At 57.5% G+C, this 24,050-nt stretch overlaps 1 protein-coding gene across 1 annotated transcript; it reads right to left on the bottom strand.

The window, feature by feature from the left end:
- Window positions 1-281: 281 nt before the first annotated feature.
- Window positions 282-22,293, bottom strand: ONECUT3 (one cut homeobox 3). Its single transcript, XM_032203678.1, has 2 exons — window positions 21,217-22,293; window positions 282-2,226 (listed from the first exon to the last, which is right to left on the bottom strand). The coding sequence occupies exons 1-2, from the start codon at window positions 22,244-22,246 to the stop codon at window positions 1,934-1,936; spliced, it is 1,323 nt and encodes a 440-aa protein (XP_032059569.1). The 5' UTR covers window positions 22,247-22,293; the 3' UTR covers window positions 282-1,933.
- Between the last annotated feature and the right edge of the window lie 1,757 nt (window positions 22,294-24,050).

Here is a 24,050-nt window from a genome sequence, read left to right as displayed (position 1 = left end):
TTTTTTTTTTTTTTTTTTTTTTGTGTATGTGTACATGACACTTTTTTTTTCTCCTTTTTTTCCTTCTTTTCAACAAGGTGCCTTCCTATTACACAACAGATCGCTCTCAAAGTAAAGTAAATCGAAGAAACCATAGCGCTAGAACACAGATGGTACTATTTTACCCGCATAAATTCAATAGTGAATTCCATTATTTTTTTGGTTGGTTTTGGAGGATTTTTCTTTTTCCCCAAGTGACGGGGGCGGGAGGGGGGGACCTGGCCTTCCCCTCCATCCCCAAGCCTATCCCAGCCCTTCCCCATCCCCGTGGCCCCTCCGTCCCCCTGGGGACACCACGGAGCCCGCAGGGCTGGGGCGACGGCCGATTGCAACGGTTTGGCCTCGTGATTGCTTTTCATATGGCACAAGTCACCATCGAGAGCTCGGAGGGAACGACCGTTTTGAAGCTAGTACCATTGCTCCAGAATTGCGCGTTTAAGGCAGGTTGTTAATTGGCACAAAAAAAAAAAAAATCTTGTCTTTTTGTAAAGTTGACGGTCTTTGCGTTGAGCTTGCTTGGTTGTGGTTTCTGTTGTTATTCTGTTGGGGTTTGTTTTTTCCCTTTCGAGCTCGCTGGGGAGTTTTCCCCTTCTTACACACAGGATTTTGCAACCAGGTCCGTGGGATTTTCCTTCTCCGTGCTCCGACGCTGCCTCCCAGGAGGGATTTTGTTGTTGGGTTTTTGGTTTTGCAACTTCTTTGGTAACAGAGATGAAAACAGGATGCAGAGAGGGGGCAATAGTGTGTGGAGGGGAGGACAGGGCGAGACACAAAGCCAACAAAACTGCTTTGTCTGAGTTCATTCCTCAACCCAAAAGTGAACCAGAAATCACGTGGCAAATGCTGGAGCCAGCCTGGCCCCAAGCTGGTTGCCGTGAAAGATGCGATCCTTTGCTCCAAGTCTCTCCTCCTGTCTCCTCTCAAACAATTAGTATTTTTAAATACCCGATTTCTGTAGCTAAAATGTGCTTCTTGACCTGCATGGGCGCGAGGTGGTGCGGCCGCGGTGCCCGCTGGCCGTGGCGCTGGGGATGCTCGGGCCCATGGAGTCGCTCAGGGGGACCCGGGGATGGGGTCGGGGTGCTCATGTGCATGGGGGGGCTGGGAGGTCGTGGGGTGGGTGCTCCTGGGGGTTTCCGGGAAGGGGAGTGGAGGAAGGTACCTGTGGAGGAGAGCGGGGCTGTGGGATGCCCCTGGGTGGGTTTCCAAAAGCTTTGAGGGAGAGGTGAGCCCAGGTTTCAATGGCAAAGGGGGTCTGGCTGCTTTGGGAAAGCCTGCTGCACTTAGGGCAGCAAAAAGCTTCAGCAACCAGAGACTTGGGGTCACCTCCAGGCATGCAGGGAGCATCTTCCCTGCCCATCCCCTGCCTTAAAAAACGAGGGTTTTGGCCCTGGCAAAACAGGGTTGTGCAAGAACCTGGCCCCACGACTCCACCTCTTGCATCCCCTCCGCCTTTACCCTTCTACCCTACAGGTGGTTGTGTTGGAGGTGGAAGTTGTGGGAGGGAACAGGAGGGGATGGGGTGCCCCTCTCCCCAAAAACCAGACCCTGACAGCTGGGTAAAGATGAGGTCTGTGAGGTCTCCCAGGGCAGCACCTCGCCCCCTCATCCCTCATCCCTCGCTCCACGGGGGTTTCCTCCAAGACCCTTTGAGAAGGAGCTGGCCTGGCTGCAAGCCCTGTCCCTGCTCCTCGAGCTGGGAGGAGGTGGCAGCAGGACGTGGCACCAGGCTCACGTCCACGGGTGACACCCAGCTGAGGGGGCGGGAGGCCTAGGGACATGCAGCACCCAAAAGCACCCACCCCGCTCGGCTCGGGGCATGCGTGTGAGGCTGGGTTGGCTTTGTCATGAGGAGGATGTCCGGGAAGGGATGTCCAGGGAGGGCTGGGGGACATCATGCTTTGGAGAAAGTGCTTGTAGAAGAAGAGGGGACTCCGGGGTTGGTGCCTGGCTCCTCCTGCCAGCGGTTCATACACCGCCGGCGGGCATTCATGAAGAAGTTGCTGACAGTGTTGAGCTCCAAGCCCAGCTGCTGCGAGATGGTCATCTGCATCTCCTTGGACGGGCGCTTGTTCTCCTTGAAGATGGCAATCAGGGTGCGGCGCTGGAGGTCCGTGAAGACCAGCCGCTGCTTCTTGGGCTGCAGGCTCCTGTCTTTCTGCTGCTCTTGCTCTTTGCGTTTGCAAGCTAAATGTTCAAAAGAGAGAACAGGGCCATTAATCGGTGCTGACCACCCTGGCCCACTGGCAGGCTGCCTGGCTGCCTCCCAAAACCTGGCCCTTCCCTCCAGGGGAACCTGCTGGCTTTTTTGCCCACCGTTCCCTTGGCTGCCTCCCTCCTCTTCCTCCCTGGGCCTCCCAAACATCTGCTGGGGTGGGACAAGAGCCCGTTGCATCAGCATGAGCAAAGCCTGTGAGAAGCTCAGCACCTCTGGCCACCCAGGAAAACAACAAGTCTCAGCATAAGCTGCTGACCCTGGGACAAGAGACTGAGGACCGGGCTGCCTCTGCTCCCACAGCTACAGGGACCTGCTCCATTCCCAAATTACAGGGATTATTCATCAGCCTCCCTCCCTTGCTGCACTCCAGTCTCCACTGCCTCCTCATCGCATCTGCAGTTCTCGCAGGGACCACTCAGGGACCATCTCTTGGCCATCACATCCAGCTGCCAGCTGCAAAACACAGGGAACAGCCAGGGATGGGGACGGGGGGACTGGCTGGGCTGCAGCTGACGTCTCAAGGCACAGGCTGGATGATCGGTCTCATTTGCAGCCGCTCTGGAAAGGGTTTTCCTGCCTCCAGAGGCTGGAGAAGAGCCTGAGCCACCTGCAGCTCCAGGATATTGAGGCTCCCTGCATGGCTTCACGACCAGCTCTGTTGGCACGAGCATCAGGTTGAGCCTGCACCTAATTAAAAGTCTTCCCTGCTGATTGTCTTTTGTGGTAGGTCAGGCCAGAGGGGCTGTGGGTGGCACATGGGGACAGGCAGCTGGGGCCAGGAAAGCCCCTCTGACAGCACCACACGGACTGCGAGGAACAGAGGGAGGTCAGCATGCACATTGTGGTAAATACGTGAATGCCAGCTGCAGGAATATCAGGCACACGGTCAGTGGGAATGGGGAGAAAAGGTGCCTTTTGCTATGATATTTTTCTAGCAAATTACAGAATAACTGAGGCTGGTGGAGGTTACTGTCCCCACTCAAAGCAGGTCCACCACAAAGCCATGCTGAGCCTCAAGGGGACATCAGGGTGCCCAGGGACCTGGCTGGGTCAGGACCTGGGCAAGGCTGGGCACACACTGTTTCTTCCTGGAAGCTCACAAGAGAGCAAGACAGCCAGGAAAATGTGATCTAAAGACTTTCTGAGGAAAGTCCCACCCTTGCCCCATTTTTTTTGTGGGTTTCTTCGTTTGGCTCTTCCAAAGGATTGTGCAGGGAGGGAACTTTGAGGCATTTTCTGCTGGGAGGTGGCTGGATGGCAGCTCTCCACTTGCAGGCACCTCCAGGAGCCTCGTCGAGCTGCTGCGGACCTTGGAGGGGCCAGAAGCCAGGGCTGAGGGCAGCGATGGGGCAGCACCGCTGGTCCACGGCCGTTTATTGCCTTGGGGTGACCACCTGCCTGCTCTACAGATGCACCTCCCCTGCCAGCCTGGGTAAAACATCAGGGAGCCATGCAGCCTCGGAGTAATAGGAGGGTGCTGGAAGTCACTTCTTCCTAGCTAGAGAATGAGCAAAGTCTCTCTCTTTAATTTTTTTTTTTTTTTTTTTTTGATGCAGCTCGCCTGCTCTACAGGTCCTCTTTGCACCACCTTGAGCTCACAGAGAAGGATGATTTCACCCCGTTCCACCCAAACCTGGGGAGACCTCGTGCTCAGCAAAGCAGGTAATTCACCCAACACATTTAACCTCCTTTCCCTGGCTGCTGGGCTCGGTCCTCAGTGGGCACTCAGTCAAAATCAGCTGTCCCTGGTAAAGCAGAGAGCCTTAGAGCCTTCCTCCCCCTCCCTTCCTCCTCCCCCAGCAAGGTTTGCAAAATTCCCTGAGTCCAGAGGCTGCAAACCAGCATCCGCAGGGACAAGAGACAGTCCCAGCCCTGGTGCAGCCTGTCCCAGGGGCACCATACTCAAATAGCCACCAGAGAAGGGTTGAGTGGAAACCTACCCTATGACCATCAGATGCTTGCAAAAAGAACAAACAAAAAAAAGCCTTTATAGAAAATTTGACTTTTTTTTTTTTTCCAGACATGATTTAAAATTAAAAATAGATGCCCACCCAAATGCCCCCCAGAAAAACAAATGGAGAAAGTCCCCCCGCCCTGGTGTGGAGCAGCACGTCATCACCCTGATGGACCCTGCACCCCCCGCTGCTGCATGCCCTCCCTGTGTCCCCCGGTGTCCCCCCGGCATGCTGGGCTCCAGCCCCGTGTTGGCAGCGTGGGTGGGCACCCTGCACCCTGCACCCACCCCTTTTGCTCCACACGGATGGCACATACAGCATACATACAGCAGGTGTGTATCGGTGTGTGTAAATATAGACATCCCCCCATGGGAAATGCCTGCTGCGATCCCAGTAAAGCCCCCGGCATCCATCCTGCCCTGCCCAGCAGCACCCGTTCCCACCGGTGGTGCGGGATGGCCAGCCCATCACCCAGCATGTTGGCTTTGCAAACCCACATTTCTCACTCCCTGCTTCAGTTATTACAAATAATTATCACAAACCAGTCGCCCATTAATAATCCACAGCTCTGAGGCAAACACTGACTGTCAGGGTCTTGCTGGCCAAACCATGCCCCAGCACTAGGACTGGTGCTGAGCATTGCATGGACAATGGACAGAGGTGATGCCCTGCTATGCACCCCCCTACCCCCCTACCCCCTTATTTTTAGGCTGCGATGAGGCGGTGGATGCATCCTGTGTTTCCTGTGCTCGTTTGTTTATTTATTAATTTATTTTCCTGCTGACGCAGCCCAGCACCCCCCTCCCCAGCTCCATCTAATTACAGCTCCGCACAGCAGAAATCGATAGTGACGCTGGTCAGATCTATTTACAGCCACTACCCCCCCGCGGAGGGTCCTTCTGCTCCCCCCCCGCAGTGTGGCTGTGGCATCCCCAAAGGCAGTGGGGACAGGGGACAGCGGGGCATGGCTTAGACACCCACCCAGGCCAGCATGGAACAGTTTTTTGTGCTTCTGAATCCTTTTTTTTCTTTTTTTTTTTTTTTTTTCCCCATAAGCCCTGAACTCCAAATCACTCATCCATGGCTTAATGATGTTCTCCTTCCTGTCCCTCTGGGGTCTCTGGGTCTGACCCCAGTCCTTGGGGACAGCTTCCATGCCTGCCTCTGAGATATTTATTTAGCAATGCCCAAAGCACAGAGTCTGTTCCCTGGCTAGTCTGCAGTACCAGGACTGACGCTGGGGGAAAAGGACCAGAGCTCCCCATAGCGCAGAGGTGGGCAGTGTGGGGCTGAGCCCACCCATCCCCACTATGAAGGCCTTCCTCTCCTCTCCTTCTCTCCTCCCGGCTCACTGAACGTGTGCACCTCTGAGACCTCAACAGCTCAGCCAGGCTTGGCTGCAAGCAGCCAACAAGAGCGGGAGTTACAAGGAGGGAATGACAGATGCATTTGGACAAGGCGATTGCACGGAGACCCTTCCTTTAGGACACTAGGCACGCAATCCGACTGGTATTTCATCCCCAAGACAGCTCATCTGACAGCAGAAAAAACACAGGGAGAACAGTCAAGGAGCAAGCTCAGAGGGAGAAGCATGAGGAAAGACCTCTGAGAGCAGCGGCATCCCAACCACTTTCCCCGAAGACTTCTGCCAAGGGTTTCTGCCTCCTTGGAGACTTATGTCAGAGGGACAGCGCTTTCCTTGACTTAACCTTGACAGCTCAAAGCAAAATATCTCCCAAATCATTTCTAAAGGGACATAATAGAGACAATCAAATGGCTGCTGTTCAGAAGCTGCGATTATGCCTCGCAGCGTGAACTCCACGAAGCATTTAACTAATACCTGATGGCTTTGTAGGCTTCCGCAGCCTGCCAGACACTGGTTTCTCTATTATACCCGCAAACCTCTGTTTTCTCAGCCCCAGCGTGCTCTCCCTCTCCATTCACTTGCAATACAACCTGTAATTTTCTGCCCACTTTGCTTAAGTGCTGGTGATTTGTTGAAATCACAAAAGACAGCCAGGGGCTTTCAGAGCCAGCATGCTGGCTGTAAGCGAGGTTAGGGGGAAAAAACACCAGCTTTTCTCCCTGTCAAATCGGCTTGCAGCAGTGTGAAGGGGCAGAGGAGCATTTGGGGGCTCCAGTGGAGAAGGCTATAGGCCCTGGGCTGTCTCAGTTCCAGGTTTTAGTGTCTGTGGCTATGAGCAAACTGGGATGAGCCCTGGCTTATCCTGAACAGAATCAACATCATGGCATCTGCACCCCAAATCTGGAGCAAAGTCTGGGACAATGCTCAAGGGGCTTCATCTGCAAAAGAAGAACCCCTTGGTCCACAGCTGGGCTGGCCAGGATGCTCAGAGCTGAGGCAATTTAGTAACTGCAAGAGGTTTGTTTGACTTTTCTTCATGGTGTAGGAAAGAAGCCCAAGGAGATTTGTCACAAACAGGCTTCCCCAGCAGAATTTCAGTCTTTTTCAGTGTTAAGCACACTGGTGCAGAGCCTCCTGTGTGCTGCCCTTCTGCAGCCCCTCAGGCTTTGGCTTCCCCCTGGGTGTCCCCAGGAGCTGCCGGAGGATGATTCCCGCAGCTGGGGAGAGCCCCTGGTCATTGGTATGCAGCCAGCATGCTGCAGGGTGAGCGCTTCTTCGAGCCCAGCAAATTAAATCTTCCTCTGAACGCTGTGGATTAGGAGATGAGATGAGATGAAGCACTCGCGTGTGCGTTGCTGGGTGTATTTTCCTTCCCTTGTGAAGGATTTTGGCAACTCGTGCCAACAAGCGGCTCCAATAGAGATGCATGGTGCTGTGAGGCATCACCAGCCACCTGCACTGGTGTCCCCAGCTGAGTCCCCAACAGCTTTTAGAGCCATGCAGGCTGGCAGTTGGAGGGAAGGGACTGGAAGCAAAGGAACAAATCCTCAGCCCTTCACTTGGGCTGGGAGCTGCAGAGGCTGGTGGAGACTGCACAGCCACGTCGCACCGACACGCAGCTCCTTCTGATCCACAGCAAGCAAAGCAGCGATGCCAGTGCTGTGGAACACCTCCTTTTGACTCTCCTGTACTTTCTAAGCACTGTCTGTATTTCAATGGCAGGCTATTTTCAGCTTTTCCAATCCTAGAGCTAACGAGTTTGGTCAGAGCACGTGTGAGGGGACATGAACAACAAGCTGCGGCCGATCCAGGTGCGTTTGGCACCATCCCGCAGTGTTTGCTGTGTTTTATTCTTGACCTTTCCACACAACCTCCTGCGGCCCTGCCAGCCCTGGGCTGTGTCTGACCCCTTTCCTGGGCACACGAAGAGACGACTTTTAGCTGCCTAGAAAACCGGGTTTGGCTGCCAACAGCATCTCCATTGTGCTTTTTGCTCTGCTGTGCAACAGGGAGCAGGCAGGGCCGGGTCAGGGTGCCTGGTGGCAGCCTGGCCATGCTCCGTGCCCCCGTCCCTGCTCACCACTCCCCGCCACTTAGCGTGACGGCACAAATTAGTGCTAATGAAGTGCTGTGGTCAGGCTGGGTGACACCGGCATCACCGCCAGCAGGGCAGCTCGTCGCCTCGTGTGAGAGAGGAGAAGGGGGAAATTGAAACACGCGTTTGTCCATTGCCTTGCGTTTTCTGCATTGCCTTGTGTTTTCTGCATTTCCTTGTGTTTTCTGCATTTCCTGACTAACCCCAGCGGGTGTATCAGGTGGGAAGCTCCTGCAGCGCTCGGCTGAGGCAGCTCTCCAACGGCAGCCGCTTTTCTGCGGCACTGTGCAACCACAGAGCCTTCAGCCCTCAGGCTGGGCACCGGGGCTTTGCCCTGCCGGGGCTGGGGGCTCCGGGCACGGCCGGGCCGGGGCAGGGTCCCCCCAGCTCCCGGCCGCCGTCGAGGCCCGATGCCCGCCCCGCCGCGCGGCCCCGCCGCCATTTTGGGGCCTTGGAGCCGCCCGGTGCGCCCCGTGCCCTCCCCCTCAGCACGGAATGGTTCGGCCCGCCCCTCGCCGCCCGTCCCCCCCCGCCGCAGCCGCGATGGGCCGTCCCCGCCGCGCTGGCGCCCCCCCGCGGACGGACAGCGGCACTCCCGCCGAGGGGCGGGGTCAAGGGTGGGCACGCCCCCTGCCGCTGCCCAATGGCGCGTGCCGGCCGCCCCCTGCCGCCGAGGGGCTGGGGCGTCCCGAGTCCCCCCCCTGCTTGGCGCGATGGGCCGCTCCCACCGCCCCTGGTGCACGGGGCTGGGGCGGTCCATTCGTATCTCGGGGTGGGGAAGGGCTCACAGAGCCCCGGGAGGCGCTGGAAGGGCTGCTGGTGGCGGGGCGGCTCTGCGGGGCGAGGAGCCTGCACCAGGCCCGTGGCTGCCCTACGGCTGCCTCAAAGTCACTGTGTACACGGCATAGACTGCCCCACAGCTGCCCCAGTGTCACTGCATGCACTGCATACACTGCCCCAGTATCACTGCATACACTGCCCCTGGCTGCCCTAGTGTCACTGCATACACTGTGTACACTGCGTACACTGTCCCACAGCTGCCCCAATGTCACTGCATAGACTGCATACACTGCCCCTGACTGCCCTAGGGTCACTGCATACACTGCGTATACTGCCCCAAAGCTGTCCCAAAGTCACTCTACACACCGCACCATTGCTGCCCCAATGTCACTTCATCCATGACCCCACTGCTGCCCCACAGCCACTCAGCCCGTCCCCTAAGATGGAGACCCAATGCACCCAGCAGGGATCGGCCTGGGGCCGCATCCTGCCCTCGCCATGCCTAGAGGCATGTGGCTCAGCATCGCCCTGCGGTCATGAGCTGGGGGGGCTCAGGGACCCCTCCCCAGCCTCAGGAGGTGGCTCCCGAGTGGCTGGTGAGGCACTGGCTCCAACAACCAACAGAGCCAGTGGGGGGGGACAGCACTGAACATGGCCCCAAAGCGTGCTGAGGGCTCGCCCTCAGCCCAGCTGAGGTGGGCAGGGGGCTCCCACCTCCCCTCGCTGGGATCGGGAGCACGGAAGGAAACTTCCGCCCCGCTGTTGCCTTTAAAGATGACCCCCGCGTGGAGCTGCTGCTTCTGGTAACGAAGCAATTAATCATGGCAAGCATGGGATGGATTTGTAATCAGGTCCCTGCCAGGCCCCCTCCCGCATTTCACAGCCCTGGATGTTTTCCGGCCCCGCGCCGTGTGCCGGGGAGGCCGGGAGGAGCTGGTGCAGAGCATTGATCCTGCCCGGTCGATTTTATTGAAACTCCCACGAGTGGCTTTAACTCCGCGTCGGATATTGCTGGCACATCAGTTTGATGGCGACGTGCCTGGCTGGGTGCTGGCCCTGGGGTGTGCAAGGAGGAACGTGGCACGAAGGGGTTTGGGGGGTCTTTGGTAGGTCTGTGGGTGCAGGAGTGGCCCTGCCAGGCCAGGGACACCCCCCAGAGCCGGGGGCACAGCACCATGGCTGGGGGAGTGTGGCTGGATGTCTGTGGTCTGGTCAGAGGAGGTTATCTCCTTGAGTAAGTGTAGTTGTGTTCTGGAAAAGGTTCTGTTTGGGGAAAATGTTCCAAGGAAGAAAGGGAAAGAAAGGGGAAAAAAATGGAAGAAAGGGGAAGAAAAGGATTAAAAAAAAAAAAAAAAGGCAGGGGGAGGACAGGACGGGAAAGGAAAGGAAAGGAAAGGAAAGGAAAGGAAAGGAAAGGAAAGGAAAGGAAAGGAAAGGAAAGGAAAGGAAAGGAAAGGAAAGGAAAGGAAAGGAAAGGAAAGGAAAGGAAAGGAAAGGAAAGGAATAGGGAAAGGAATAGGGAAAGGAATAAAAGGAAAAAGAAGAGAAAAAGGACTGAAAGGAGAGCAATCACTGGTGGGTGTTGCAGCTCTACTGAAGGCTCAGCTGCATGCAGCCCAGCGGTTTTCTGCTCTTTGTTTTCACTGGTTTTCCACCACGTTCTCCCTCCTGTCCTTTCTTCAATTTTTTACAGAGGCAGTTTAAATAACAGCTGGGGTTCCTGCAGAGGGTGGTGGTAGCTGGGGCCAGATCCTGCCCCCCCCAGTTGCCCCAGCATGGACACTAGATTCCACTGGATCCCCCAGACGGTTGCTGATGCTTGGCAGAGCCAGAGGCACCAGCGTGAGATAAAGACATCTCCAAAGACAACGCACAAGCCCTATGGAAAACACAACTCAAAAAGATCCTGCGTGCTGGAAATGGCCCTGGCTCTGGTCCTAAGCATGCAGAAAAACATCCAGCCCAAAGAAATCACCATCTGCAAGTAACTGTCTTGTATGGGTACACGCACACATGGGCACAGCACTCATCCTTCCTGCCCACACACCCACATCACCCCACATTTGGGGGTGGCTCCAAAAGGAAAAGAAAAGAAAGGAAAAGAATCACCCATTTATTTCTTAAAGCCTTGAAGCCAGCTGCATTGCTGGGAATGATTGGTTTGGGGTGGAAAAGGTTGTTTCAGTTTCAGAGACGCTTTCAAATTTTCTTAGGCTAAAGAAAGATATTTTGACATCAGCATTATTCTGAATGAGAGTACTGATTTTGGGTGACTTTTTTCAATTTCTCTTTTTTTCTCTTTATGTGCAAGCAATCTGATGAAAACAGCATACATTGGCATTTTTTGACTTGGCATTTTTTGCCCCATTTGTGAACCATCCAAAATCTTGACCAGCTGCAAGGCAGATGTGATACAAGCAAGCCCCTAAATATAAACACCTGACGGAAAGCTGCTAAAATGCCCCAAATCAGGCACAGACCCACTCCCGGCTGCCTTGCATATCAGTACCGATGCTTGTACAGAGCTCTCCCACAAACATCAATGTTGGCAAACCTCTGTGTTTGGAGAGACAAATTTTCCTGGAGTTCCAGTAAAACATTGGAGTTGATGCATTTGTCTTTGGGTTGGGATATTGTGGGTGTCTGGAGCAGAATCCAGACCACAATTGGTGGAGGCGCCTGGGTTTCACTGAGCTGGAGCATTGCAGCCATGGGAGAACTCAGTGGACACTTTTTTTTTTTTTTTTTCCACATCAGAAATGTCACCAAACACGTGAAATTTGTCACCCACCCACCCAAAAGAACTAAAGTTCTCAGACAGGCATTGATCCATGGATCTATTTGCAGAGGCCTTTTATTGAAATCTTGAATCACTCTGCCTATGTGAGAAGGTAACTCGGAAGAAAAGCAGCACGATGCCAAATGTCCTGCTCCTTCTCCTTGCAGTTTGGGGAATGGTTGGGTGGGAACACCTCCATCCCAGAGGCTCTGGAAGCAGAAACTCCCACAGCACCAACTCCACCACTTTTTAGAGCCAGACTGGGTCTGATGCTGCCCTTGATCCCACTGCTCCGTCCACCAACAACCAGCACACCAAACCCCATGGAGATCCATCCTGAATCCGAACATCAAGGGCTGTAATTTCTCTGTGCAGATGTTGTGTGCAGGCCAAATAACAGATGGTACAAAATAAAGAGTACGGGCAGATTTCTGCAAAAATTATGCATGCCACCAGCGTGGCCAAGACGTGTGCCCGTGGGCAGTGGGCTGGCGCGGCACACTGTCCCCATCCCCAGGACAGGCTGCATGCCGCTGTCGCTCGTGCTCTTCAAAGCTCTGCAATGGCAGCAGCCTTTGCCGGCTGCAGAGGCAGACGCGTTGATATCTCTGTCAGCCCCTGATACCATCACCCGTCAGCAGCTCCGAATACATTTGCAATTTTATCCCTAATGGAGAGAGTTTGCTCATTACCTGCTCTTTATCAGCCACGGGTAGCATGACTTCCCACAAAGGGGCATCGCTCTCTGGAGCTAATCTTCCTGCTTAAAGACCTGGCCTTTTACAAAACATCGCAGAGTTCATCGGCTTTAGTAACCCGGCACCGCTTACTTGATATACTCTGTGGAAGTGTTGTCGTCCCCACTGTACATGAGAGGAAACTGAGGCACGGGGTGAGCCGGGTGGGAAGTGTGGATGCTTGAAGAGCCAACCCATGGCAAAGCCACCCCTCACATCCCTTCGGTCACATTGTGGCACTGCATGTGGGGCACAGGAACCGAAGCTGAGCCTGCTGGCCCCAGATTTTACGGCTTCCTATGCTGACACCCATACCAGGAGACCTCAGTTCTCCTGCCTGGATGGGGCTGAGCAGCTGCTTCTCCCAGCCCCTGCTCTCCGTGCTCCCCTGGCAGTGCTGCATTTGGAGCACCCATAGCAAGAGAGGGTTAGCCCTGCCTGTGCCATAAGCAACAGAAGAAGTTGCAATTTGCTTTTCCTTCCTTCCCTCCTCCCCCAATATTTTGTCATTCATGTTTTTTCTTGCCTGTCTGCAAGCAAGGAACCCACGGCAAGGCCCAGCGAGGCCCCTCGCACAGCCAGCGCTGGTTCCTCCTGCGTGGGGATTTTCTGTCTCCATCTTCTATGGGACTGTGCTGAGCCCCAGGGGACACAAAGACCCCAAAGGGTTGGGGTCTTGGTGATTTCTGTACGTGTGTTTGCCTCAGACTTGGGTGGAGAAAATAAAGAGTGATGACCACAGAGGTTCACAGCAAAGCCAGGATGGCGGGTCCAGGTCTCTCTTTGTGCTTTCTAAAGGCTCGAGCCGCTCCTTAGGCTCCTGAGCAGGGATCAGTGGGGCACCCCTTCTTCCCCAAGGTCAGGAATTGCTCCCCACCCCAAATTCACAGGGACACCATATTCTACACAAGAGACACTGGAGGAAATAAGGGCACGGTTTGGTCAGGGCAGCACGGTCCTGCAGGGCAGAGCTTTTAAGCTAAACCCAGGGGACAAGAAGGTGAAGGAAAGGACAAGCACTGATCCCCAAGTAATGGGAAAAAAGTGGTACCTGCCAGGGAAGGGGAACAGAAGCATCCCTGCAGCATCCCTGCCCATGTCTCGCCCGTCGCAGCTGACATGGATGGAGGTCACTGTACATGCTCTTGTGGTGCAGCATCGCCAGCCCCATTGCAGCTGCTTGACCGGAGCCAAGCAAAACACAGTGGGCCTTAATTTTGCTGCCTGCAAAATGCAGTGAACCGCACTGAATGATTAAAATGATTTTAAAATTTAAATGATTTCTGAACCTCTCTCGCACTCCAAAAGCCACCAGTGCTTTAAAGAGCTGTAGTGCATACCCCTAACTGAACATATAACTTAAGATAGATAACGATATAATTCCTGAAATCCTAACCATGTCTGTGTAAATGTGCATGGTTTTTTTAATACTTAAAATAAAAATAAAAATAAAAATTCTTTTTTTGGTGGGAGCCCCATCTTTTTAAAACATTCAGTGTCCCCTCCTTTCAACACAAGACAATCCAGGTTGCTTTTTGTTTCGCTATTCCGTAACAACCCCCAAAATGTTCTAAAATCCATCATCCATTTTGCCTGTCCGCCCCTTCCTGGGTTTAAATCTTGCTGAAGATGATCTATATCATTTGAGGTATTAACGAGATTTTGAATTTCCGTTTAATCAGCAAATCTTGCCACTCGATTGCCACAGTCGTGCGCGGAGGAGCCATTAATAAATTCACTCGCAGGCGGCGGCGGCTGAAACGTGCCGCCGGCTCACTGCTCCCCGGCCGCCCCGCTGCAGCCCTGCGCCGCTCGCCTATCGCCCATTTGCCGATTGCACCCACCCAGCTTTGCTTTCAGCTGCGGACAGATGGTCCGGAGGAGGATTTTTTTTTTTTTTTTGCTCCCTTTTTGAGCAGTGTTTGAAGGCAGAGGCTGACCCCAGCCCCTCTCCGCTGCCTTTCATGCTGTGCAGGTAGAAGGCAACAGCCAAAAGCACATCCTGGATTGATCGGAATTCAAACATCCTTATTTCGATGCTGAGCCACGGGCTCATACCTCGCTCGTGGCAGCTCAGCTCCAAAAAGGGAGCTGAGGCTGAACTGTGTGCACGCGTGGAGCTGGGGCTAGGATGGATCAAAGCCTTCTGCAGCGCTCCAGGGTGGAGGGCTGCATGCTGACAATCCTCGGGGAATTAGGCAGCATGGTGGGAAACTTCTCCCCTAAATACTGCACCGGGCTGGGGTGCTTCTGCTGTGGCACCTGTGGGAAACACAGCCAACCCCAAAACTGCACCCCAAAGTCTGGATGGGAGGGACAGGTTGTGTCCCGAATTTGTGGGGATCTGGAAAGCCTCAGCCCTTTTGGTTGGATTTTTAAAAATTTCCTCTTAATTTTTTGTTTGCACCGCAAGGCAACAGCCTCACTGGTGATGTGCAAAGACTTTGCATGGGGAGATTCAAGTGCCCAGGAGTGGAGGAGTGTCCTGTGCAGGATTTCTGGTTCCTGTACATGCAGGATTTTTGGTTCCTGTACACCCAGGTGTTGCTGCAGGGTTGCTGGCAGAGGCAAGGCGCCGTGCCCAGTATGTGCAGAGGGGACGGGGACGATCCCAAAGCAGGAGTAGGGAGCCTGGGCCCTGCTGCTGGTCTTCTCCCATCTCCAGCCATCCCTCCCCTTCCTCCGCTTTGTTCACCAGGTGCTTAAAAACCAAGCAGAGATGGCGAACCGCCTGCAACTTCAGGCCTGTGATTTGCAGCATCCAAGCCTGGGAGCAGCGCAGTGGCTCGAGGGATTCCCACCCTGGCAGCTCAGGGACTGAGCAGCCCAGAAATCTGCCGCTGCTCAGGCCCATCCAGGTCCCACAAGCCCCAGACCCACGTTTTGTCCCCATTTTGGTGTTTGTTCAGGAACCCGCACAGAAGCCCCCAGGGTGGGTGTGTGGCAGAGCCCCCACGGTGGCCCCAGCCTCTCCGGAGGCAACGGCTCCCCTCTCCACGGCGCAAGCTGCCCAGCCCTGCAACTGAGCAGAATGAGAAAATATTGGATTTGTTTTCTGGAGGAAAAAAAAAAAAATCCAATATTCTGTCTGCAATCCCAGACTCTGCGCCTGGTTATGGCAGGAAAATGCTGTAAATCTCCCCTTTCCCCACCAGCAGGGGAAGAAAGATGAATTCTCTTTTAATATTCTTATTTTCTCTCCTGGTTTAAGCCCCATCATTTTGCAGGCAGCTCTGCAATCTCTTTGTTGACCAGGGTTTAAACCTGCTCTCCCGGCTCCCCCGACCCCAGGAAGTCTGCCTCGCACACCCTGCCCAGCAGCTCTCAGGCAGCGGCAATGAGATTTTAATAGATGTATTTTCAAATTAGTTCTGGGCCTTTCAAGACTTATCAGTTAAATGAGGTTTTTCAAATTGATTCAAAGGTCACTGCGAGAGTTTTCTCTTCTCTGTTATCTCTCCCTTATGGTTTCAGTGGCGATTGACAGGACAGAGGGAAAAAAAAATCGCCCCCACATCGTACACCCAGAAAAAAAAAATTAAAAAAATCCACCCCAAATGGACACCCCCAAAAAAATGACAGCCGAGAGGTGACTGCACGCAAAGCCGCAGGCTGGGGCTCGGCTTTGGGCCCCTCCCCAGGGCAGGGCCGAGAGGAACTCGGCGGGGCCGAGGGGTTTTGGGGTTGGGGTGCGGGGTGGTGCTGGGGAGGGTTGTCCGGGGGTTGGGGTGCGCAGCTGCCCCCGGCGGAGCGGGGAGCCCATTTCCTCGTGGGGAAGGGGGGGAGAAGGCAGATTTAATATTTAACCGACGGGAGGTTTATTGGCCCCTTCTGACGCGCAGATTAGGAGCAAACAGAAAAATAGCTGCGGGCGGAGCGAGGCGGCCCCGGCGCGCTGATAAGGGAGGCGGCGCGGTGCGGGGCGCGGTGCGGTGCGGCACCGTGCGGGGCGGTGCGGGACGGGATGCGGGGCGCGGTGCGGGGCGGTGCGGGGTGTGCGGGGCGCGCAGCGGCCGCCCCCGCGGAGCTGGAGGCGCCGGGTCCCGGCTGGTCCCGGTGGGCGGCTCCGCGCCGGCGGAGGGAAGGTGCTGTTATTAGCGCCTGAACTCCCAAGTGAAAATAAGAATAAATAACGCTAAAAGAGGGGTTCCCTGGGGGAAATGGATTTCTTCCCCTTCTTACTTTCTTTTATTTTCGTTTCGTTTTCTTTTCCTCTTTCATTTTATTTTTTTCTTTTTCTTTTCTTTTTCTTTTCTTTTTCTTTTTTTTTTCTTTTTCCTTTTCTTTTTCTTTCTCCTTTTCTTTTTCTTCCTCCTTTTCGTTTTCTTCTTTTTCTTTTTCTTTTTCTTTTTCTTTTTCTTTTCCTTTTCTTTTTCTTTCTCCTTTTCTTTTCTTTTCTTTTCTTTTTTTTTCTTTCTCCTTTTCTTTTCTTCCTATTCTTCTTCTTCTTCTTCTTCTTCTTCTTCTTCTTCTTTTTCTTCTTCGTCTCTTTCTCCTCCTCCTCCTCCTTCTTTTTCTTCGTCTTCCTTTTCTTCTTCTTCTCCTTCTCTTTTTTCTTCTTCTACTTCTTAATTTTCTTCTCCTTCTCCATCTCTTCTTCCTTTCTTTCTTTCTTCCTTTCTTTCTTTCTTTCTTTCTTTCTTTCTTTCTTTCTTTCTTTCTTTCTTTCTTTCTTTCTTTCTTTCTTTCTCTTTCTTTCTTTCTTTCTTTCTTTCTTTCTTTCTTTCTTTCTTTCTTTCTTTCTTTCTTCCTTTCTTCCTTTCTTCCTTTCTTCCTTTCTTCCTTTCTTCCTTTCTTCCTTTCTTCCTTTCTTCCTTTCTTCCTTTCTTTCTTTCTTTCGTCTTTTTCGTCTTTTTCTTCCTCTTCTTCTTTTTCTTTTTCTTCTTCTTCTCCTTCTCCTTCTTTTTTCTTCTTTCTTTTTTTATATCCGGGTGTTCGGCCCCTTGCCGGGGCTGGAAGGTGAGGAGCGGCCCCGGTTGCAGCCCTTCACAGCGGTTTTCCCCTGGTTTACAGCAGCGAAACAAATCGCTCCGGTGCCGCGGAGGCGCCCCGCTGCCGGGGGGCTTCTCACAGGCACCCTTGGGAGGACTCCGCGCTCCCTGCCCTGGGCCGCTGCCGTGGGGGCACCGCGGTTGGGCCGAAGTCGTTGGAGTGAAGCTGAAATTGAAACAAAACTCGGCCGATGTTCCCCTATTCCCCCAGGTTTTCCGCAGCGTGTTCATGTCCCTTGTGCTGGCGATTCGGAGTGCTAGCTCGAGTTATTAATTAGTGGCATTAATTACTGGCGTTGCCAAAGCTCTCGGGCATTTGTGGCCCTTTGCTTTGGCTCAGCCCCGCGCTGATGCCTTCGGGGTTTTCGTTTGTCGGGGTGCTTTTGGTTTTATGAATAGCGACACCCGGTCGGGTAGTGACGGAGAATCGGTCGGGGAGAGCAGGTGAAAAAGTAGGAACAGAACAGAACAGAACAGAACAGAACAGAACAGAACAGAACAGAACAGAAAAGAAAAGAAAAGAAAAGAAAAGAAAAGAAAAGAAAAGAAAAGAAAAGAAAAGAAAAGAAAAGAAAAGAAAAGAAAAGAAAAGAAAAGAAAGAAAAATAACAGAATCAAAAAGAAAAGAAATTTTAAAAAAGGAAAGGAAAGGAAAGGAAAGGAAAGGAAAGGAAAGGAAAGGAAAGGAAAGGAAAGGAAAGGAAAGGAAAGGAAAGGAAAGGAAAGGAAAGGAAAGGAAAGGAAAGGAAAGGAAAGGAAAGGAAAGGAAAAATAGAAGAAATGGAAAAACGAAAACAAAACGTAAACAACAAAAAAAAGTAAAGGGAAATTAAACAAAAATACAAGGGACAAGAAATTTTTTAAAAATGGCAAAGGGAGAGGGAAAGAAACATAGAAGCAAAAGACGAAAACGAAAACGCGTCCGGGCAGCGCTCAGCGAAGCTCCCGGCCCGCAGCGAGCGGCGGCTCCGTCCCGGCCCCCCCGGGGCAGCACAACCGGGGGCGTTTGGGCCGAGAGGGGCCGTGCCGGGAACCCACTCGGGACCGCGCTGCCACCGGGCCGGGCGACCCCGGCTGCTCTCAGACGGCCTCGAATCCCAGCCGTGGCTCAAAGCCCTGGGGCGAGCGGCCGAATTTCACGCGTGTTCCTGCGTGCCCGCGGGGCAAGGCGAAAACCACGGGCCGATGGTTTCTGGCCGAGTTTAGCACAAATGGACACGAAGCTAAAAGGCCACAACGAGGTCTTGGCTCTCCCAGGTTCTAACCACGGGAGGATTCCCAAATCCTGCGTGCAGGAATAAACCCGTGGCGGGGACGGGGTGTCCACACGCGGGTGCGCAGGAGCGGGGGCTCCTACAGGGCACCCACGGGCACGCAGGGTGGGAGGGCACCCACCGGCTGTCAGCATGAGAGGATGGGAGAGTGCCCACGGAGACGAGTGGTGGGGGGACTCCCACTGCCCTCTGCGGACACGCGGGGACCCAGCTGAGCCCATGAGAACGGAGCCACTTCCTTGCACGGAGCCGTGGGGCCTCCTAAGCCCCGCGAGGATCACGGGTGTGTGTGTGGGGAGGGGGGTCACGAAGTTTGCAGAGCTGCATCTGGACCGGGGAGGGGGACACACACGGGGACACAATGCGGCGGTGACAGCGGGTGTCCGAGATGGATGGCCCGAGGGGACGGGACGGGCACCGCCAGCTGCTGCCCAGATGCTTCCCCGTGGGGCACCCCTATTTTGGGGACCCCCCGGGGGGAGCGGAGCCAATGCCCCCACCGCCCCCCGGCACCGGAGGGAGCGGTGCGGGGCCGTTGGGGGCCGCAGCCCCTCACCTCCCACCCCCCACCCCCGCTGCGGCTCTGCCCGGGCCCCGGCTGAATAATTAATGGTTCATCTGCGCACGGGGCGGCGAGAGGGGGAATTGGAGTGGAAAGAGGAGAAAAGCAGCAATTGCCATTTCGAGGGGCCCGGCGTGTTTATCGATCCGCGATTTACTGCCTCGGACTAATACACCGGGTGGGCTCCTGAACACGGCGAACGGCCCGGGTCCCCCCGGTTGGACCCCCCCAACCCCTCCGTTGTGTTTGTACAGGGGGGACGAGGCCGGCCCCTGCCAGGCTGCTCGCCGCGCGGTAGTCGCGGCCCTACGGCCCCTCCAGCAGCGGCGGGGTGGAAAAAAAGCGAGCAGGATCGAACCGCGGCCCCAGGACGGCCGGGTTGGGGGGGGGATCGCCGACTCCCGGCGCGCCCCCTCCCTTATAAGCGCCTTTTCCGTGGGCGTGGGGCTGAGCCGTGGCCGCGCCGTCGAGGAACGGGGTCGGTGGCGGCCGTGGGGTCTCGCTCCCCCGGCGGCCTCCCCCGGCCTCGTTTCCCGGCGGGACAAAGGCAGCACGGGGAGCCCCGCGCACCCCGAGCCTCCGCCCGGCGTCCCGGAGCGCCCGTCGAGGGGCGAGAGCTATGGGGGGGAGGGAGAACGAAACGAAACCGGGCCCCAGCGGGGCGGCAGTGGGGCCGGGAGCCGGGAACAAAGAGGGGAGAGCCGCGGGGAGGCCGGGGTTGTGGGGAGGCCCGGGCTTGCATGGAGGCCCGGGGCTGAGTGGAGGCCCGGCCGGCGGATCCTCCGTGGGGCGGCCCGGTGGGGTGAGAGCCACGGCCTGGTCCAGTCGGGGTCGCCGGGGTTTAGCAGAGGCGAGTTCCTCGCGGGGTGCGTTGTATTTGATCGTCCTCGCAGAAAGCAGGGAATTAAACCCCCGTCCCTACGAAATTTGGATTTTCTATTTCCGGAAATATCGTCTCTTGGCGCAAAGCGCCGCTGGGACCCAGGGAAACGCGGCGTAAGGAATTAAAAACCATTTTAAGGAAAATAAATCTCCCCCGACAGCTCGGGGACGACCGGAGCGATGGAAGCGGGGGCAGAACCCGACTCCCCCGGCCTCCGCCGCACCGGGCCGGGCCGAGGGGGACGGAGCTCCCGCAGCCTCCCCGAGCCGGGGATTCATTCCCACCCTCAAAACCACGGGTATTATTTCAAATTTTGGCGAGCCAGGAGGCAGCCACCCGCCGCTCAATTAGCCCGAACAACGGGGGCATTAAACGGCCGATCGCGGCAGTGTTTAAATCTTTATTTACCAGAACCTTGTAAAGCCAGGAACAATTTGCATTCTATTAACTGCTTTTCAATAGGGCATCGACTGGAACTAAAAGATGCCACTACCCTGCCCTAATTAAAGAGCAACTGAATTACACTAAATACATATGAACGCTGCTCTCCTCCATAAATAACGGCCGGCTCCTCGCCGTGCGCAGCCCCCAGCGGGCCGGACTCTGCCCGGTCGCCCCGGGAGCTGCGATCTCCGCAATTTTTCTCCCGGGTGGTGGCAGCCCCCGGCCACCCCCGCCTGGCCCCGCGGAGCCCTGGAGCGGTTCTGTCGGGGCCGGTGCGGAGGAGCGGGGATGCGGGAGGGTGGCGGGGGGGGCTCTGACACCTCCTCCAGCTCTCCTGCCCTTTCGTCCGCGCACCAACATCGTGACCCCTCCGAGCCCCCGCGCACAGAAAACGCATTTTTTGTGCATGTGTGTAATTTTTTTTTTCTTTTCTTCCCCCAGCAAACGCACGTCCCTCGGCCCAGCGCCGGGCTGAGGCCGAACGAGCCTCGCCGGCTGGGTTGGGCGCGGAGCCTCCGTGCGCTCCGCACCCGCGGTGCGTCCCCGGGGCAACCCTCGGTTCCCCCGGGCGATTCTCCTACGGGCAGCGTTTGCGGTGCCCCGGGGAGCGGAGCGCAGCCCCGGGTGTCTCCCCCTGATTTTCACCATCCACCTCCCCCGCAGCAGCACGGCTTCCCCGGTGCAAGCCCCCGGTAACGGAGGAGGGACCGGAGCCTGCCCGCAGCGCAGCCGGGGCTGCGGGGACCCAGCGGCGGTGCCAAGCGCGACGCGGCCCCACCGGTGGCTCTCCGGGGGGGGGAAACGGGGCCGGGGCAGCGGGTGGGACCGCACGGGAAACGACCCCCAGGGGGAGAGGCAGCCCACCGAGGGACAGTGCCGTGAGCACCCGGCTCCTGCCGCCTCCGAGCTCCCGTTTCCCGCTGTCAGGAGCAGGCCCGGGGCGGGGGGGTTGCATTGAGGAGAATTTCCATCCTTGTCTTCGTAAGGCTCGGTAACCCCCGACCCGGCCCCGACCCGGCTCCCCGCTACCCGGGGCGCTCCTGGGAAGGGTCCCCACGCGTGTCGGTCCCCTCGCACCTCCGCCGTGCCCTACCTGCGAGCCTGAGCGCCGACATCCTCTGAAATTCCGGCTCCTGCAACCATTTCCACATCCTCCGGAAAGTCTCCCTGCCCGACTTGAGCTTACTCCAGGGCTTGGGGTTCCGCAGCAGGTCCGAGAGGGTCCCTTGCGAGCGGCACAAGATCCTCTGCGCGAAGATCGCCTGCGGGATGCTGTAGCGCTTCAGCTCGGCCGTGATCCTCTGAGCCACCTCCTTGGTGTTGATCTCCTCCACCTGCCCGGAGGCTCCGGGCTGCGAGCCGGCGGCCGAGGCCTGGCGCTCCCGCTCGCCCAGGAGCGAGCCCCCGGGCTGGGCGTGCGGGTGGCCGTGCGGGTGCATCCCGTTGAGCGGGGGCATCATGGCCGAGCTGGGGGCCGCCAGCCCCCGCGCCAGGTGCTCCTCGCCCCGGGACAGCATCGCGGCGTGCGAGTCGAAGCCGTTGGGCGAGAGCATCTTCTCGTTGGGCAAGTGGCCGCCGGGGCCGTAGGGAGCCAGCGGCTGCTGGGCGTTGTGCAGGCTGCCCAGCCCGTTGGGGAGCGGCGAGAGGGGCTGCCCCATGGCCGGCATGTCCTTGGGGTAGTGGCTGTAGAGGTTGCCCATGGAGGCGAGGCTCCGCTCGTCGCGCATGAGGGTGAAGCTGCCGCTCACGTTGCCGGCGAGGCGCTGGTGCGGGTGGTGGTGGTGGTGGTGGTGGTGCGGGTGGTGGAACTTCTCCGACACGGTGGAGATGGGCGGCAGGTGCTGCAGGGGGGTCAGCGTGGTGTAGGTGCTGCTCAGGCTCATGCCGGACGGCGACTCGCAGGACATGCTCATGGCGGGGTGCAGCGGGGCGGCCAGGCTGTGCTCGGCGCGGTAGTCGCCCCCCTCCAGGATGGAGGCCATGCCCGACACCATGGCGGGCCGGCCGTGCGGCACCAGGTTGCGGTGCGAGCCCTGCCGCCCGTGCGCCGGGCTCAGCAGCTCGGCGGGCTGCGAGTGCGGGACGCCGTGCAGGCTGCCCAGGTTCTCCATCGCCAGCTCCATGGTGGCCGCCGGGCTCTGCCGCTGTCCTCGCCCGCTCGCTCGCTGCCTTCCTCCCCCAGCCCCGCCGCCGCCGCCGCCGCCTCCTCCTCCTCCTCCTCCTCCTCCTCCTCCTCCTCCTCCTCCTCCTCCTCCTCCTCCTCCACCGCCCCCCCCCTCCCCGCGCCTGCTGCCCGGATTAATTCAGACTCCGCGCTCCGGGGATCGATCTCCCTCGCCCCTCGCTCAGGCCGGCATGCCGCGCCGCCCCTGCCCGGCCTCGGGGCGCTGCCGGCTCTGCTCTGCGCTGCGCTGCGCGGGGGCTGCGCGGAGCGGAGCGGGGCGCGGGGCGTGCGCTCGGGGCGGCTGCGGCGCGCCTCGGCCGCCGGCTCCCGGCAGCCTCGCTCTGGGCCGCGGCGTGACGTCAGCGCCGCCCCGCCCCCCCGTTCCCCCCCCCCAGCCCCCCCGCACCGAACCGAGCCGTGCCGCCCCCCCCATATCCCCCCCCCCCGCCGCTTTCCCCGGTCCTTGGGAACGGAGGTGCCTGGCGCATGGGGCTGCGCACCCCTCCTGCCCTATAGTGACCCCCTCCCTGAAACTGACCCCCTCCTATAGTGACACCCCCCATAATGCCCCCCCCCTCCAGAGCTGACCCCCCCCAGGGGCTGACCCCCACCCCTCAGGGTGACCTCCCCCATCATCGGTGCTCCCCTCCCCCCCCGGGCACCCAGCGCACATCTGGCGGCGCTGCGCGGTGCCCCCCGCATACACCTGTGCCCCCGCACATCTGGCTGACCCCCCCCACATCTGGCTGACACCCCCCCCCACGCGCACCTCTGGCTGTCCCCACCCTTGTGTGTGCTCCCAAAGGACCTGTGTCCAACGCCCCCCCTGCACCCCCTCTGCACCCCCCTGCTCCCCCCCGCACCTGCTGCGCCCCCAAGAGTTCCCCCCAAATTCTTTCTTTACCCAGGGCCTGGTTGACCCCCCCCAGCCGCTTCCCCCCCCCCCGTCTGCCCCAAACACTCCCCCTCTCTCGCACCTATGTCCCCACGCGTGTCCCCCCCACCTGCCCGCACCCACACTTGTGGCCCCCCTCCCCCCCTCCGGGTCCCGGGCAGCTTTTAGGGGATGGGGGGGGGGGGGGGGGGGGGCGCCTCCGCACGGGGAAGGCGACAGGGACGCGCGGGGGGAGGGCACACGGTGCTCTGCTGCAGGGGTGGGCAGGGAAGGGGAAAGGGGCAAAGGGAAGGAAGGGAAAGGGGATTAAGGGAGAGGAATAAGGGGAGAATAAGGGAAAGGGAGAGGGAAAAGGGAAAGGAGAAGGGAAAAAAGGGGATGTGGGATGGGAAGGGGAGGAGGATGAGAAGCAGGAAGGCAGGGACGGGGAGAGCCGGGTTTTAGGCCGTGGGCTGTCTCCTGGTGTCCACCCCAGGTTTGTCCCCCCTCCAGGCGTGTTCCGGGGCCCCCCTCGGTGTCCCGCAGGGTCGGACTCCTGCGGGGAGCAGGGCGCGGCGGCCGCCCCCAGAGCTCCCGGCCAGCGCCGGGGAAGCGGCTCCCGGTCCCCAGGCCCCGGCGTGCCCCTTGCCGAAGCTTTACCGAGTCACACGAAAACACAAAATCCGCAGCTTCCCCTGACGCCTTCCCCGCGTGGGCCCCGGCCGGGCTCCGTCCCTGGTTAGAGCCCGGTTAAGGGGGCTCCAGACGGCCCCGGCAGCCGAGGGGCTTCTGGGGGACTCTGGGGGCTCCCAAATGGGAACATCCCATCCCATCCCATCCCATCCCATCCCATCCCATCCCATCCCATCCCATCCCATCCCATCCCATC

The sequence above is a fragment of the Aythya fuligula genome, chromosome 26, assembly GCF_009819795.1.
Source record: "Aythya fuligula isolate bAytFul2 chromosome 26, bAytFul2.pri, whole genome shotgun sequence".
Classification (NCBI taxonomy): Eukaryota; Metazoa; Chordata; class Aves; order Anseriformes; family Anatidae; genus Aythya; species Aythya fuligula.
This window is presented reverse-complemented; position numbering and strand designations above follow the sequence as displayed.

Coding starts and splice junctions, on each gene's coding strand:
- ONECUT3 (XM_032203678.1), bottom strand. CDS start 22,246: ATGGAGCTGGCGATGGAGAACCTGGGCAGCCTGCACGGCGTCCCGCAC. Junction 2,227..21,216: donor GTCGGCGCTCAGGCTCGCAG/GTAGGGCACGGC, acceptor TTGAACATTTAG/CTTGCAAACGCAAAGAGCAA.